Source organism: Mesoplodon bidens, assembly GCF_964165515.1.
Source record: "Mesoplodon bidens genome assembly, chromosome: 5".
NCBI classification, from domain to species: domain Eukaryota; kingdom Metazoa; phylum Chordata; class Mammalia; order Artiodactyla; family Ziphiidae; genus Mesoplodon; species Mesoplodon bidens.
Genome location: NC_138161.1, coordinates 130,090,578 through 130,108,339, shown reverse-complemented (window position 1 = coordinate 130,108,339; position 17,762 = coordinate 130,090,578). Strand labels below are relative to the sequence as shown.

The 17,762-nt window shown below is 39.5% G+C and overlaps 1 protein-coding gene across 1 annotated transcript in view; it reads left to right on the top strand.

Annotated features, from left to right (window-relative positions):
• The first annotated feature begins 210 nt into the window (after window positions 1-210).
• Window positions 211-17,762, top strand: part of SELENOT (selenoprotein T) — a 28,095-nt gene continuing 10,543 nt past the window's right edge. Inside the window, exon 1 of the mRNA XM_081235282.1 lies at window positions 211-453. Coding sequence (XP_081091408.1) covers window positions 317-453 — 137 coding nt within the window. The 5' untranslated portion in view covers window positions 211-316. The remainder of the gene's footprint in view (window positions 454-17,762) is intronic.

Here is a 17,762-nt window from a genome sequence, read left to right as displayed (position 1 = left end):
TAGAACCCAGGTGTGCCAGAAGCTTTCATTAACAGGCTCCTCTAATATCCCATCAGCTGCTGTTTGTTCTCTACCTATCTCACTCCATCCCAAGAATCTCCGCGCACATCCAAGATGGTGGGTCAAGACCGTGAAACAGGTCAGCTCTCCCTCCCAGAGCGTGCGCAGGCGCCGGGATGCGCAGGCGCATTCCAGCTTCCCTCACGACCTTGGCGGATCGCGCCTGCGCGGTCGGGGGCAGCTCGCGGCTCCGGCTCTACCTTGGGCCGGCTGCAGTCTGAGTCTGAGGACGGCCGAAGTGGTTTGCTCGTTTAAGATGAGGTTTCTGCTACTTCTCCTGGTGGCGGCGTCGGCGGTGGTCCGGAGCGATGCCTCGGCCAACCTGGGTGGCGTGCCTGGCAAGAGATTAAAGATGCAGTACGCCACGGGGCCGCTGCTCAAGTTCCAGATTTGGTGAGTATGTGCGCCGGCGCCCGGCCGCCCCGCTGCCCCTTCGCTCGGCGCCTCTCACTACGCGAGGCCGCGGCTTCGCGGCCTAGAGAGCTGAACCTTCCCTGTCCCGGAAGAACGGTGCCAGCAGCCTTCCGCTGCCTACCTCCTCCGGGGCTCTTCCCGGGGATGGCCAGGCCGCCTTCTTTGCCTCCAGACACAACCGCTCACTTCTTTTTTGGTTCCTAGAATGGAGGGAATGGGGAAGGAGGGTACGAGAAGGTTAAATACTGAACGGCGAAGACGCGGGGACACTTGTCAGTACGGAGGACCGGTCGGCGGCGTCACGCCATGGCCACCCGTCTGCCTGCGGAGGTGGGCATGAGTCGGCGCAGGGTCGGTGGAGGAGCTCCAGCGTTTGTTTCCCGGTTAACTTCCTCTCGGTTTTCGCGGGGTACGCCAGGCGGCCTCGCCGCCCTGCTAGGCGAAGGTCACCTCGGGTCGTTGAAGGAGACCCGCGAGGGACAGACGCCTTTTTCTCCAGGGTCCGCCGGGGTGACTGTTGGGTGAGAGCGTAGGGATTCTGACAGCTGATAAGCTTGGACGGGGAGGCTGATTCTCCGTTTGCAATTTCTAAAGTGTTTTTGTAAAGGAGCACGTTGCTCTTCTGACAACCTTTCGCTCCCAGACAACTGTCTCTTCTCCCCCATTCCCCTTACTCCCGTGAGTTCCCTGCCCTGGCATCTCCTTCTGCCTTTTAAATCTCTTGGGCATTCAGAGAAATAGAAAAAAACAACCCCCTTTCCCCCCAAACCCGGCATTTTTCGACAGTGTTCTGTAAGTGATTTTGTTGTTAAGTATTAGAAGCAGAGCAGTAATGCACGTGATAAGGTAAGTGGTGTTCAGGAAGGTTTGAAAGGCTCAGATTAAAAACAAACAAACAAAAACCAAAATTGTAAAGTTGTGGAAATTAGAATCCCATATCTCAAAAGGTGACGTTTTTTCAGAATAGGATGGTTGGATTAGTAAGTCTTCAGAGTCCTGATACTTTGGAACATTGGTGTTGGCCGTAATGCATTTAAAATCAGCTTTTTCAAACTTCATGTATTAATATAAGTGTACTAAAGTTTAGATTTTCTACTTATCCAGCTAGTTTTTTTTGCTTAATCTTTAAAGACTAAGCAAATCTTTAATATTAAATCAATTTAAGTGCTGTTTAAAGAGAGTCAGAAAATAAGATGGTAAGTCTTTATTTTTGGAGTGAAAACTAAAAACCTTGCAACTTCCTTCTGATTAAAAAAAAGCTCTCTGTAGTGTTTACTGTGTGCTTGGCATATATCATCATATCATCTTTCATATATGATACTGTAAGTGGGAGTTATGGCTTGATTATTCTGACTTTTTTCTCCATATTTATTTTTTTTCCATTAGAAAGTGGCAGTCGTTTTACTAACTTATAAATATTAAGGGTTAAGTGCAATACTTTTGGATTTAAGTAGTTTAAAAAAAGACTGCATTTTCCAAGTTATGTAATTTTTCTATTTTGTATGTCTTGCTTTCACTTGCGCTTTTCCAAAATACTCTTCTTTTACAGTTGCTTGTATTGGAATACTTGTCACAGTAATTTAACAAATGTACCTTATAAAGTTTTGAAAATGTGTAAACAAATGTAGGGGGAAGGGCATTTAGTCCTTCAAATTAAACTTTAAAAAAAGTATAAGTACTTCAGTTAAACTTTTGATACTTAATTTTTGTTTCCTTTCCTTTTTTTTCTTTAAGTAGAGAATTACAAAAGTCTGTTAAGTATTTTCTTTTGCAGTCATCCTGAGCATGTTACATACAAAAATACTTCCCTTTTTTTTTAAAATCTGTAGATGGGAAATAACTATTAATATGCCCTATGCCATACCCATTACAGGTAAATTTAGCTTGTTGTTTGTTACTTTTTCCCCCAGAGATTAATGTGTATATAGGAAAGTGAATATTTGGTTTCTGATTTTGGTAGAGTTTCTTGGGCATTTATTTGAAAGTTTGTTTGGGAAAGGAGAGGAAGCGAAGACAATTGAGGGTAAATATGTGAAAATTCTTTTAATTCCATTTGAAATTGGAGTGCTATAAAATACAACTTTTCATTAATTACCAATGTTAACAAAGGAGAAGTGGGATGGGGAGGGTGGGAGGGAGGGAGGGAGATGCATGAGGGAAGGGATGTGGGAACAGATGTATATGTATGACTGATTCACTTTGTTATAAAGCAGAAACTAATTAAAAAAAAAAAAAAAAAAAAAAGGAGAAAACAATTTTTACCTTCCTTTCCGTTGCTTTTGTCCCTTATTATTTTATATTGATTATGAGTACTCTTTCTTTAACTTTAGCTCAATATATCATCTGTTAATTGTGGCACTTTTGTAATTGCTAATAGAAAAAAATCACAACACAACACATAAATGGAATTGAAGGGAGAGAAATGAAGCATGCAAAATAGCTTAAAACAAACTTTCCTATTTGTGTTGATGTATTTTCTCAGTAAATCCTCATTCAGTACCTGCTTGTGCCAAGGGCTAAAGATATCCTGGTGAACAAGACAAATGTGGCTCCTCTGGAAGCCTACAGAGAAGCACAGACTTACTTTATGTACCTGAGTGTTTGGTTTATTACATCCGTTGATTGAGCAATTGAATTAGATAAGTTTGATGACATTGATTGCATATTTGGGGAAAAAATTTGTACTGCTTATTTGGACGATTAAGTATTAAGCATAAAAAGGGAAGTTCTCTAATCAGAGCTTAAAATAAAGTTCCCTCGTCACATTTTCCTTTCTTGTGGTTTTTTTGTGTAAATGTATTCTGACAGGTACTGTTTGGCATGTTTGTATGCATGCTTTTTTCCTCCCATACGTGTGAGTTAACATGTCATCAGATTTACAGCATTTTATCAATTGTTGCAGTTTAAAGAGATTACTGTCTACAGCTCTTTATGGTTAACACTTATTTGAACATTTGACAGTTGATTTACTAAGAATAGTAGGTTAAAGTTAAGATATCAAGACGTAAGCAGAATACAGAATTTTCCAGTTTTTGTTAATTTAAGAATCCACTGCTATAATTTTAGGACAACCAATTTCTAAATGGAGTTTTAAGAGGTAAATGAAGCAAATACTAGAAGAACAGATTTTAATTGAAATTTATACCAACTTAGCCTTTGCTTTCATGGTATGGAGGCAAGAAAATAAAGACCTAAGTCTGATTTGGGTGTTGATACTGATGAAGATGAGTAAAATGCTGAATTGAAGAAATCTGAGCAATTGAGAGTTATAGATATCATGTTAGTTACTTAGACAACATTTGTATATTTAACAAATATTTGTGCACCGTCTCTGTGAAGATGCTTTGCTTGGTGCTGGGAATTCAGTTCAGTGCTCTCATAGATGTTAAAGGCAAGAGTAGAAGGCAGTCATTAATCCATGGACAACACATAAAATTACAGTTGTGTTAATTGCTGTAGGAGAGTAATATGATATGAAAGAGACCTAGTCACCAGGATCAGGGAAGGTTTCCATGAGAAAATGAACTTTGAACTGAGGCTTGAAGGATAAAATGTATTTAGAGAGCACTGTTGAGCAATGGAAATAGCACGTTCAGTGATTTTACAGTAGGAGAGAACATAATTTCTTTTTTTTTTTGCTATTATATCAATTGTACTTTTTTTTCTGAATTTTATTTTTTTTTTATACAGCAGGTTCTTATTAGTTATCCATTTTATACATATTAGTGTATACATGTCAATCCCAATCTCCCAATTCATCACACCACCACCACCACCACCCCCTGGCCACTTTCCTCCTTGGTGTCCATACGTTTGTTCTCTACATCTGTGCCTCAATTTCTGCCCTGCAAACCGGTTCATCTGTACCAATTTTCTGGGTTCCACATATATGTATTAATATACGATATTTGTTTTTCTCTTTCTGACTGACTTCACTCTGTATGACAGTCTCTAGATTCATCCATGTCTCTACAGATGACCCAATTTCGTTCCTTTTTATGGCTGAGTAATATTCCATTGTATATATGTACCACATCTTCTTTATCCATTCGTTTGTCGATGGGCATTTAGGTTGCTTCCATGACCTGGCTATTGTAAATAGTGCTGTAGTGAACATTGGGGTGCATGTGTCTTTTTGAATTGTGGTTTTCTCTGGGTATATGCCCAGTAGTGGGATTGCTGGGTCATATGGTAATTCTATTTTTAGTTTTTAAGGAACCTCCATACTGTTCTCCATAGTGGCTGTATCAATTTACATTCCCACCAACAGTGCAAGAGGGTTCCCTTTTCTCCACACCCTCTCCAGCATTTGTTGTTCGTAAATTTTCTGATGATGCCCATTCTAACTGGTGTGAGGTGATACCGCATTGTAGTTTTGATGTGCATTTCTCTGATAATTAGTGATGGTGAGCAGCTTTTCATGTGCTTCTTGGCCATCTGTATGTCTTCTTTGGAGAAATGTCTATTTAGGTCTTCTGCCCATTTTTGGATTGGGTTGTTTGTTTTTTTAATATTGAATTGCATGAACTGTTTATATATTTTGGGGATTAATCCTTTGTCCGTAGATTTGTTTGCAAATATTTTCTCCCATTCTGAGGGTTGTCTTTTCATCTTGTTTATAGTTTCCTTTGCTTGGCAAAAGCTTTTAAGTTTCATTAGGTCTCATTTGTTTATTTTTGTTTTTATTTCCATTACTCTAGGAGGTGGATCAAAAAAGATCTTGCTGTGATTTATGTTGAAGAGTGTTCTTCCTGTGTTTTCCTCTAAGAGGTTTATAGTGTCCAGTCTTACATTTAGGTCTCTAATCCATTTTGAGTTTATTTTTGTATGTGTTGTTAGAGAGTGTTCTAACTTCATTCTTTTACATGTAGCTGTCCAGTTTTCCCAGCACCAATTATTGAAGAGACTGTCTTTTCTCCACTGTATATCCTTACCTCCTTTGTCATAGATTAGTTGACCATGTGGGTTTATCTCTGGGCTTTCTACCCTGTTCCATTGATCAATGTTTCTGTTTTTGTGCCAGCACCATACTGTCTTGATTACTGTAGCTTTGTAGTATAGTCTGAAGTCAGGGAGCCCGATTCCTCCAGCTCCGTTTTTTTCCCTCATGACTGCTTTGGCTATTTGTGTCTCCATACAAATTTTAAGACTTTTTGTTCTAGTTCTGTAAAAAAATGCCATTGGTAATTTGATAGGGATTGCATTGAATCTGTAGGTTGCTTTGGGTAATATAGTCATTTTCACAATATTGATTCTTCCAATCCAAGAAGAGAACATAATTTCTTGAGGCCAAGGCTGCTGACCTTATAGACCAAAGAGAAGGTAGCACAGACCCTGGAAGGTCTGGATGGCTATGTTAAGGAAAAACCAGTAAGTATCATTGTGGAAAAGAAATTACAGGGAACAAAAAAACAGATGTGGGGAGACCATTTTAGGGGACTCTTGGAGTTGCCCAGGCAAGAGACAATGGAGCTTGAAATAGAAGGGTGGTGGTAGGAGTAAAGGGACAGGTTTAAGAGATTTTTTTTGCAGATAAATTTAGCAGTTCTTGATGATTACATTATGTGAGGGGCCGGAGAGGTGGCATGCAATGAGAGGTGTCACAGGTGACTCCTGAGTTCTGGAGTGATGCTGTGCCATTCACTGTAGTGATAAACAAAGAAGGCAATTTTTATGGTTTTTTTTGTGGGGGAGACTGAAGGGGATGAATCTTGAATTAAAAAAAAAAATTGTATAGGTTACAATGTTGTGTTAATTTCAAGTGTACAGCAAAGGGATTGTTATAGATATACTATATATATAAAAATATATATAGTATATATTTTTACTTATAGATATATGTAAGTATATATAGTATATGTATATTTTTTTCAGATTCATTTCCATTATAGGTTATTACAAGATGTTAAGTGTAGTTTCCTGCACTATATAGTAGGTCCCTGTTGTTTACCTATTTTATATATAGTAGTGTGTATATGTTAATCCTAAACTCTTAATTTATTCCCCCCACCCCCATCCTGTTTGGTAACCATAAGTTTGTTTTGCTTTGTTGCTGAGTTTTTAAAACTAAAAACACAGTAGCAAGGGGAAAATCCTACAGTGCTGGAGTCCAGCTCCAGCGAGTCCAGGGATACCCAAGGGATGGATAGCGTCGGCGAAGGAAATAAATCTATTACACTTCTTAAAGTATCAGCATTGCATGTTTCTCTCTCTCATGTCTCTTTATTGTTTACAATCACAGGTTTATATATTGTAGTTGATTACATTACCAGGTACGTGACCAAACAACCTTAGCACAAACCTCAAAATATTCTATAAAGATTTAAAAAAAAAAATCCCCTAGTTTCTAGATGTCCTATTAAAATATTTCCCCAAGTTCCCATTAATCACAGGTTATTTCTTAGTAATCAAGCCAAGCAGTTATAGAATTATTTTAATTATAAAAGTTGGAGCTACTTGTTCCTATTTCTCTTCTTGCATGGGCAACCTTTTACGATGGTTCCACGAAAATATTTACAGTATACCCTGCATGCTCTTTCTCGTTGTTTCCTTCAACTGAGACAGTGTTTTCTCCCTATCCTAGCAACCAGTTCTGCTCTAGGCATTTGCTTTTGTATAATTAATCTTCCTTTATAATAGAACCATAAATTTCCTATGTCATCAGGAACTCCGGCCCATGGCCATAACTCCATACTAGAGGGTGTTTTTCATAAAAACATCCCCTTCGTTCCAGGCTCTTAATTCTTTACCCATTTCCCCGGGGCTTTAGTGGGTACTTCCCATTCTGTGGTAGTTTCAGGAGGGGGAGTCCTAGAGGAATTTTTCTTTCACGTGGAGCAACATTCCCCCCACATTGCCCCTATATGTAAATTTATTATCATAAAACATAACAACAGAGCTGTAGTCCACCTTCCTGGCACGGCGCTGCCTTGCAGTTTCGCCTTCCGTTGCTTCATGACTTTGTCATGGTGCAATGGCTCCAGGATGGCTTCCAACACTACAAAGAAATTTTCACCTCCCCAAAATAGTCACAGTAACTGAAACTAAAAACTTAAATAACAGTTATTATATTTCTCCAAACCTACGATATGATAGGTTGTAAGGTACACCATTATTCTGTATACCACTCAGAAGGAAAAAACTGTGGCCATTTAAACTGTGACACACTAATGGTTATAAGATAAATCTTGGTTTTTAAAAAGGTGCTAAATAGGAAGAATGTACTACTTGGAAACAGTGAAGTAAAGGAGTAATAAGTTGATTCAGATAGTAGAGTAGTATAGAGTGCTCTGGAGAACAAATAAAATGGTGGCTGCTGCACCTGCCACTATGTTAGATTTTTAAAGTTACATAGAATTTAGTCACCAGTTTGTTTTTTTGTTGTTGTTTTTTACCATTTTAAACAATAAATAGCTCAGGAGCTAACTGAATACCGTGCACATAATAGTTGTTTCTTCTTAATAATGAATGAAGTACCTTAGTTCAAAGCTTTTAGATGTAAGTAAAATATGAATGGTTTTAAGGTTTTATCTCCTCTTACAGAAAATGGGAACATTTTTTCCTTACAGTTTGCCATTAAGGTAAGTGGTAGAGATCAAATTTAATGTATCATTTGGAAATCTCATAAATAACCTCATAGATTTTGAATGGTATGGGTACTGGGAAGGTGAGCATTTACTGGACTAGCAGTTTGGAGGCCTAGTTCTTAACTCCATCTGCCTTTTATCTTCTGAATGACTTTGGGGAAATGTTTAATCTCTAGCTCTCAACTTGTTCATCTGTAAAATAAGGGTGTTGGTTGCATTCCAGTTACCTCTAATATTCTATTATTAGGTACTGTAAAAAAGCTTGAAGGAAAAAAGTAAAAGCATGCATGTATGTTTCATTTCCATCTTTGTCACTTAAGAGTGTAGTTGGAGTCCTCTGGTTCATTTGATTTTTGTCACCATCCCTGCTTTTCAAAAAGGAAAATCTTGTTTTCACATACTTTATCTTGATTGGGGTGTAGCTTGGGATTGATAAGAAGAAATCTTGGCCACAGGTTTTAGCAAGAACTGCTCATAATCAAGCCTTTGTTTTGTTTTGTTTTTAATTTTTATTGGAGTATAGTTGATTTACAGTGTTGTGTTATCAAGCCCTTGTTTCTTTTTCTTTTTTTTTTTTTTTTGTGGTACACGGGCCTCTCACCATTGTGGCCTCTCCCATTGCGGAGCACAGGCTCCAGACGCGCAGGCCCAGTGGCCATGGCTCAGGGGCCTAGCCGCTCCGTGGCATGTGGGATCTTCCTGGACCGGGGCACGAACCTGTGTCCCCTGCATCGGCAGGCGGACTCTCAACAACTGCGCCACCAGGGAAGCCCAAGCCCTTGTTTTTAATGTCCTCTTTTTCATGCCACTTGTTTTCCTGTTTTGTCCAATTTTTAGGAAGATACGAATTTGTTTTTCACAGTAACATTTGAAGACCAGTTTTCTGGTGGGAGAGACAGACATGTAAACAATATAACAGTAAACCATTCTGTTCTGAGTGTTCTAAAAGAAGTCTTAAAAACCCAGAGAGAAGGATTACCTATTCAGGGAGAGTTGGAAGGCTTTGCAGAGGAGGAAATGAAATCTTGCAAGGGTATAGGGAACTCCACCAGGAGATACAGAGAATGAGCTTTACTAGCTAAAGGAAGAACACATGCACATGAAGCCTGACTCAGCATAGAGGCGGAGGAGGAGACAGGAAATGAGGAGAGCTGGAGTCAGCTAATCAGTTAAAAACACCTAGCACAGTGTACCTGCTACTACCATTTATCAAGTGCTCATTATCGTAATTTATTATTTGTAATGTCTTTAATGTTGTAATAAGACCTGCAGTAAATAAACCTTTGAAAGCTTTACTTATTGACTTTCAGCTTAAAAAAGTGAAAATAGCTCTCTGGCTGTTGATGCCGAAAGCTCAGCTTCTCTGTACACTGGTGCGGAATCGAATCTCAGAGAGAAAGTTTTGGGTGAGGTAGAAAAGGATAGCTTTATTGCTTTGCCAGGCAAAGGGGAACACAGCGGGCTCCTGCCGTGAAAAGCTGTGTGTCCCAACCCAGGAGGATTTGAGGAGGAGTCTTACAGCAATAGTTCAAGGGTGGGGTTGCTGACAAGATTAGGCTGTGTGCAGGGTCTCTTAATCTTGATGAGTTTCTCTGGTCTCTTTAATCTTCCCTCAGGTGATTTCTTGGCTGCTCCTCCCTTGATTAGCAACTGTTAATGGAGGCTGGAGTCTTGCCTATAAGAAATGGGGGACAAAAAGGCTTCCATGCCCTGGAGCCCCCACAGGATCCTTCTCTGTTTCACTGTGAAAATAACATGTTAACTGTAAAAATAATTTTTAAAAAAGTATATGGAAGAAAGTGAAATACCCTTGTAACTCTAATAACATTTTGAAGAACCTCCTTCAAGCCAACTCTTCACCTAGAAACATATGCTATATTATATAATTTTATATTAATGAGTTTGTAGTTGTATGCTTTTTTTGAAATTTGCCTTCCCCTCATCACTTATCTTTTCATATCAGCAGATGCTGTTCTGTATCAACAGGCATAGTATTCCATAAGATGGGTATTCTTTAATTTATTCAAGCCACTGAATCTGTTTGTTTAACATTTATGTTGGTCCTAATTTTTCATAAAACTACTTTGTTAAGATGACTGTCCTCAGATATCATGTGTGCTTGTCCAGTTATTTCCATAAACTAAATCCATAGAAGTAAAATATTATGATTATGTTAATGGGTATCACATTTAAAATTTTGACATAATTAAACTAGTTAATACTCCTACCAGAAGATCTTAAAGTGGGTTGGGTTTTTTAAATTCTTTAGTTTATTGCACTGTAATTAGAGAATGTGACATTCGCTGTTATGTTTTATTCCGCGGACATACTGAGGACTTAGGCCCAGGAGACAGCCTCTCAACTCTGAGGGACTATTCTGAAGAAGTAAGGGAGGAGCCAGAATATATAGGAGTTTAAAAAAAAAAAAAACAAAAAACCTCCAGGTTATCGGAACATCAAAAGATTACTGTTAATTAAAGAAAATCAGACATCTCAAGTTAATGAATTTAGTGCTTTTCTGTGTATGGGAAGATGCAAGAGTCTGGGCTTACTGAAATTCCTTTGATATGTACCTTAACTGTCTAGGTCCAGTATCCTGTTTTTTTCCATCCTGAATCTCCTCAGGGTGCACAGCTGGGGGTGTCTGCAGTGGCTTGATGGTTGCAGCATCCTTTGTTTACTGAGAGAGCTGGTGACATTCTTCATCCACCTACTTATTAGGCTTTCTTTTTGACCTAACATAGATGGTCAGTTGTAAATATTCTGTGGTCTCTCAGAGTGTTTTCTATAGGAAAAAACCTGATGTATCTGTGGATTCCATTTATTGATGATACTATTCAGATCTTCTGTACTTTTTATTATTCATCTTCTAACACTGATTCAGTTTTCCACCCATCAATTTTCTTCTTCAGGGCCTTAAACTATTTTTTTAAATTCTGCTTTTGGTTTTGAGGTTTCTTACAGTCCTTCCTTATCTCTTTTATCATCCTTTTCTTCTGCTTGTTGCAAAATATTTTTGGGTGTCGGTTCTTGTTTTGAATCTTTTGTTCGATGTTTTTGCTCTTTCAATTTGTGACATTTTTTCCATAGTCCCTCGGGTGTTTTGTTTTTTCGTTCCTGTTTCTCAAGCAAGACAAGGGAAACGGCTTCGGATATTATCAGTTGGTGCACTGTATCTTCTCCATTAGACTGTTACAGCTTACTCCCTCTTCTTCATCAGAATGTTGCCAGCATCAGAAAGGCGTAGATTTTTGTCTGTTTTGCTTGCTGCTGTATATCTTTAGAGCCTAAAACAGTACCTGTCATCAGGCCATATTTATTGAAAAAGAGAGTACAATCTCATGGTAGTCCACTGGGTTTGGTTCTGACATAACCTATCTTCTCCCTCCTCACTTCCTTTTAAAAATTCCTAACTGGAGTATAGATCAATGTTTTCTGATACTGTTCCTTTCAGGTGGACTTCTACTTGGTTGACTTCTGCTTCAGTTTGGTAGCTTTTAGGCATAGAACGTGATACACGTAAAACTTCAGTTTTGAACATACACTTCACTCAGTAACCTTCTTGACCTAGCCTCCATCTCTGCTGATGGGGCTAAACTTCCAGAATTCATTGTGTTATTGTCAGTCATCTTCCTGCTGCTCTTATTCGCCAACACACCCTTATTGCTTATCCTGTTGGTGGTTTTCTTTCTCAGATCCCTGTTTTTTTTTTTTTTTTTTTTTCCCGGTACGCGGGCCTCTCACTGCTGTGGCCTCTCCTGTTGCGGAGCACAGGCTCCGGACGCGCAGGCCCAGCAGCCATGGCTCACGGGCCCAGCTGCTCCGCGGCATGTGGGATCTTCCAGGACCAGGGCACGAACCCGCATCCCCTGCATCGGCAGGCGGACTCTCAACCACTGCGCCACCAGATGGGTTTTTTAATCGAGTTCATTCTAATGTCTGAAGTCAGTCTACAACCAACAGGTAAAAGGATAAGACAAACAGGAAAGCAGTAAAGCAGACAAGAGACATATCTAGTTTTGCCATTGAATTAGCATAGAACACAATATGTTTATCAGTCTTTCTAACAAATTATAAAAATGCACCGAGGATGAATTTTATGGTGTGTGAATTATATCTCAATTTTTAAAAATGTATTGAAAGAATAAAAGTGTTGCAGGAAGGGGGGTCCCCTTCCCGAGAGTGGGCTCTTGTCTGACACTTGGAAATGAATTGTCCGAGGAGACACACATGCTGACAAAGCAAGAGACTTTATTGGGAATGGGGGGCCTGGGCGTAGAGCAGGAGGGTAAGGGAATCCAGGAGGACTGCTCTGCCATGTGGCTCACAGTCTCGGCTTTTATGGTGATGGGTTAGTTTCTGGGTTGTCTCTGGCCAATCATTCAGACTCAGTCCTTCCTGGTGGCGCGTGCAACTGCTCAGCCAAGCTGGATTCCAGCGAGGAGGATTCTGGGAGGTTAGTAAGACATGTGGACATGTGTCGTCTCCTCTCTCTTTTTGACCTTTCCCGAATTCTTCCCTTTGGTGGTGGCTTGTTAGTTCGTGTTCCTTACCAGGATCTCCTGTCGTAAAATAACTCATGCACATTGTTACTGTCTTTGCCTGGCCAGGGTGGGCGGTTTCAGTTAGTGTTTTCTCTAACAGAAGCATCAAGTCATGTATGAAATATTTTAAGATGAGACAAAAATGCTTGCAAAATTCAGGTAATTCACCATTTATTGAATGCTTTTATGAAGTCACTTTTACTGAGTGGCTGCTATACCTTATAAATCTGTTGATGAGAAGTGCTTTCCAGAGTAAAGAGATAAAATTCCTTCCCCACAAAGAGCTGAGGAACTTACACAATTTATAAATTCTTCGTGGAATAGTCTGCAGCAAAATATTTCCTGAAATGTTATGCCAAAGGTATAGGAAAACTAGAAACTAGTGACCTCAAGAATAAGACACAAAGAAGGAAGAGAATAAAAACAGATCATTAATTGAATTTTAGGTTTATCAAATCTTTGGAAAAAACTCTAAGGAAGCCTGAAATTTTTTTTTTTTTTTTTTTTTTAATTTTGGCCATACCACATGGTGTGTGGGATCTTAGTTCCCTGACCAGGGATCGAACCGAGCTCCCTACAGTGATAACGCAGAGTCTTAACCACTGGACCACCAGGGAAGTGCCAGGAAGCCTGGAATCTTGTAGAAGCCATGTTAGGCATATTTTGTATTCATATGCGTTTTTACTATGGTGGCCACTGCGGTGCTCCTAGAGTGAGGCAGCTGGAAGGGAAATCACTTGATTTCATATAATACAGTTCTTAAACCTGATAAGCTCATACCTGTTTAGTGCTGTTTTTCAACTTTTAAAAGCGCTAGGGTCTGTGATACAGAGTGAAGTAAGTCAGAATTAGAAAAACAAATACCATATGCTGATGCATTTATATGGAACTTTAAAAAGCGGTACAGATGAACCTATTTGCAGGGCAGGAATAGAGACAGATGTAGAGAACAAACGTGTGGACAAGGGGGAGGGGGAGACTGAAGTGGGAGATTGGGATTGACATATATACATTACCATGTGTAAAACATAGCTAGTGGGAACCTGCTGTATAAGCACAGGGAGCTCAGCTTGGTGCTCTGTGATGACCTAGAGGGGTAGAATGGCGGGTGGGTTGGGGCGGGAGGGAGGTCCAAGAGGGAGGGGACATATGTATACATATAGCTGATTCACTTCCTTGTACAGCAGAAACTAACACAACATTGTAAAACAACTATACCCCAATTAAAACCAAACCAAACAAAACAAAAGGCTGAGCAAGTTCTGATCTACATTTTGATCTTCATTCAAAGTGTGTGAGTCCTTTTTTTTTAATTGAAGTGTAGTATAGTTGATTTAGTGTTTCAGTTGTACAGCAAAGTGTTTCAGTTAGTTTTTCAGATTCTTTTCCATTATAGGTTATTACAAGATATTGAATATAGTTGCCTGTGCTATACAGTAGTTCCTTGTCTTTTATCTATTTTATATATAGTAGTGGGTATTTGTTAATCTTAAATTCCTAATTTATCCCTCCCCCCACCCCTGCGGTAACCATAAGTTTGTTTTCTATGTCTGTGGGTCTATTTCTGTTTTGTACATAAGTTCATTTGTATCTTTTTTTAGATTCCACATATAAGTGATATATGCTATTTGTCTTTGTCTGGCTTATTCACTTAGTATGATAATCTCTAGGTCCATCCATGTTGCTGCAAATGGAATTATTTCATTCTTTTTTATGGCTGAGTAATATTCCACTGTATATATGTACCACATCTTGTTCATCCATTCATCTGTTGATGAATGTTTAGGTTGCTTCCATGCCTTGGCTGTTGTAAATAGTGCTGCTGTGAACATTGTGTGAGCACTCTTGTTTGTAATTTTTTTAAAAAGCATTTATAAGGTTAGTCTGTTCACCCCTGAATATCTTGTTTCTTGTATGGTTTATAGAGCCCCTTGTTCAGATTTCATTGCTTAAAACACTTAGAGCAGGTAATGCACCAGACAAATGTCTATTACTGCTTCTACTAAACAGAGCAAGGAGAAATAAAGATTACATCTAAACATCCAGTGTTCAGTGATCATTGCACTGTCGGACTGGTCAATGCTGTTGACAGTTAGAAAGCATGGTAAAAATGCCTTCCTGATTTTCTGCATACACCATGGGAGAAATACTAGTTGACATTCTTAGAATGCAAGTAGAGAAACCAGTTTTGAACTGCTTTAAACAACACATTTGGAAATCTGTTTAAAACTACTAAAAGAGTAGTATGGAATCCAAAGGCAGGAATGCATCAGTGCCAGAAGATGGCCTGAAATAGAAAACTGAAAGGTCTGAGAGGACTTCATAAACTCTTGCTCTGGCTTACACCTGTATTCTTCTCAGTAAAATATATTTCGTTTTTCTTTTTCTCTTTGAAGATTGATTTATCTCCTCAGTCTTTTTTTTTTTTTTTTACTATTTAAAAAATTTATTTGTTTATGATTGCGCTGGGTCTTCTTTGCTGCACGTGGGCTCTCTCTAGTTGCGGCACGCGGAGGGCTATTCTTCATTGAGGTTTGTGGGCTTCTCATTGCAGTGGCTTCTCTTGTTGTGGCACATGGGCTGTAGAGTACGTGGGCTCAGTAGTTGTGGTACATGGGCTTAGTTGCTCTGTGGCATGTAGGATCTTCCCAGGCCATGGATCGAACCTGTGTCCCCTGCATTGGCAGGCGGTTTCTCAACCACTGTGCCACCAGGGAAGTCCTCCTCAGTACTTTTTTTTTTTGCGGTACACGGGCCTCTCACTGTTGTGGCCTCCCCGTTGCGGAGCACAGGCTCTGGACGCGCAGGCTCAGCGGCCATGGCTCACGGGCCCAGCCGCTCTGCGGCATGTGGGATCTTCCCAGAACGGGGCATGAACCCGTGTCCCCTGCATCGGCAGGCGGACCCTCAACCACTTCGCCACCAGGGAAGCCCGACTCCTCAGTACTTTTGAAAGATTACCACTCTCCTCTACCTACAACAGCTCTGATTAAACGTTTACCTGTCTGGAGATAGTTACTTTTTTAAATCCCAGTTCTTCATTTTTAGAGAGGAAACACAAGCCTTCGTGACACGTTTGCATTTCTGGAACATTAGATATTGGCAAGGGGTTGGGTCTTATTGTATAAACAGGATCCGATCCTATGTGTGGGTGGGAGGATAATTGGAGGGAGGTTATTGTAAATAAAAGGGGAAGGTAAGTTCAAGAGATGCGAAAAATAGAAATCACAAGTATTTAATTCATAACAGTAAATATCTGAGATTTTGCCCCATTTTCCTTTAATAAGGAGATAGGAGAGGTTGGGGTTTGTGACAGACTCAAGTTGATATAAGTAGGCATTTGACTACAATTAGGGGCCGATGTTAGTATAGAAAAGGAAAAGTGGGATGGTTGGCACCATGAATTAGGAGACTGAAACTTGATGGACTTAAAAAAGCACAGAATATATTTGAAATAGCATGGACAAATTGCCTAAATTTCCTTTCTATTCATTACAGAAAGATGATCTAATTTGTATGCAAGTTCTTTCTTTTAGAAAATTAATCTTAGAAAAGTATCGTGTAAAATATTTTAAATTGAACAACTGCAAATTTGACTCCATATAGTAAGATATTTTTGTATTGCAAGAAGGAGATTTGCAAAGTGATTAGGACTTACATGAAGATTTCTTTTCACAGTTTAATTTACTTCTTAAGGGCCTTTGGTCCAGGGGCAGAAGAAATAGGCAGCAGCTACAACATATTTTTAGCATGTTCACATATTTATTCGTTGAAGGTATACTATGAGTTATATAGTTTTACTCACTGACCCAGAAAGAGTGAAAAGTTGAAATAACTGGGTGTGGTGGTAGAGGTGGAATGATTACTGGCTCCTTACCATGTGTGCCTTTAACATTTTGCCCACCTTGATAAACAGTAGGTATGTTTTATTTTGGAAAACATCTGTCAGCAGTAGAGATGGCTATTTCAAAACAATTTGAACATTTGGGGAAAATTATTGCATAGGGGAAAAGTTACTTGTTTTTTCTTCACAAGTCTCAAAGCAAATATAGGGAGGAAAGTTTACTAATGCATAAGTAAACTTGCCTATAAATAGGTTGTGTCAGTCTTGTAAACTACTTCATTTTTCAAAAATAAGAAATGTACAGGGTTTTTTTGTTTTGAGGTATAACACATTAGTTTCAGGTGTACAATGTAGTGACTTGATATTTGTATACATTGCAAAACAATCACCACGATAAGTCCAGTTAACGTCTGTCACCATACATAGTTACATTATTTTTTTCCTTGTGATGAGAACTTTCAAGATCTCTCCTAGCTACTTTCGAATATGAAATACAGTATTATTAATTACAGTCACCATGCTGTACATTATACATCCCCATGACTTTATCATTTTTTTTTTTTTTTTTTTTTTTGCGGTACGCGGGCCTCTCACTGTTGTGGCCTCTCCCGTTGCGGGGCACAGGCTCCGGATGCGCAGGCTCAGCGGCCATGGCTCACGGGCCCAGCCGCTCCGCGGCATATGGGATCCTCCCAGACCGGGGCACGAACCCGTATCCCCTGCATCGGCAGGCGGACTCTCAACCACTGTGCCACCAGGGAGGCCCCAATGACTTTATCATTTTATAACTGGAAATTTGAAGAAAGTTACAGGTTTAAAGTCCTTTTTATATTTCAAGATTATGGGTTGATTCTGTTTGAAATTTGATACAAAGATTTGTGACTTAACTGAGGAGTTGAGACCTGAAGAACCAAGGATAGAGTTAGGCTTCTGAGCATAATACCCAGAAAACTGGGAGACTAGGAGGACTCTGACCTAAAGTGTTGCCTGTATATAGACATACTTTCCTTTACGAAGGATTGGAACTCCCAGAGCAAATATGAGGACTGTTGGGGTCCACAGTCTTAGTTCACTCAGAGGGAGAATCTATATCTTCATCATGGAAAAACCTCAAGAGATATCTGCTATTTTATGGGTACTTGATTGTGGCTTTGTGGACACAGGGAAGGTTAGCTCTTACATCATCTAACTCTTATTGAGGTTTAATGGAAAGGGCCTAGGATCTCAAATCACAAAGACTGTGTTCTGGTCTCAGCCCTGAATAAGGGCAGGGACCATATGTGAAGTCACTTGATCTCTCCGGGTTTCAATTTT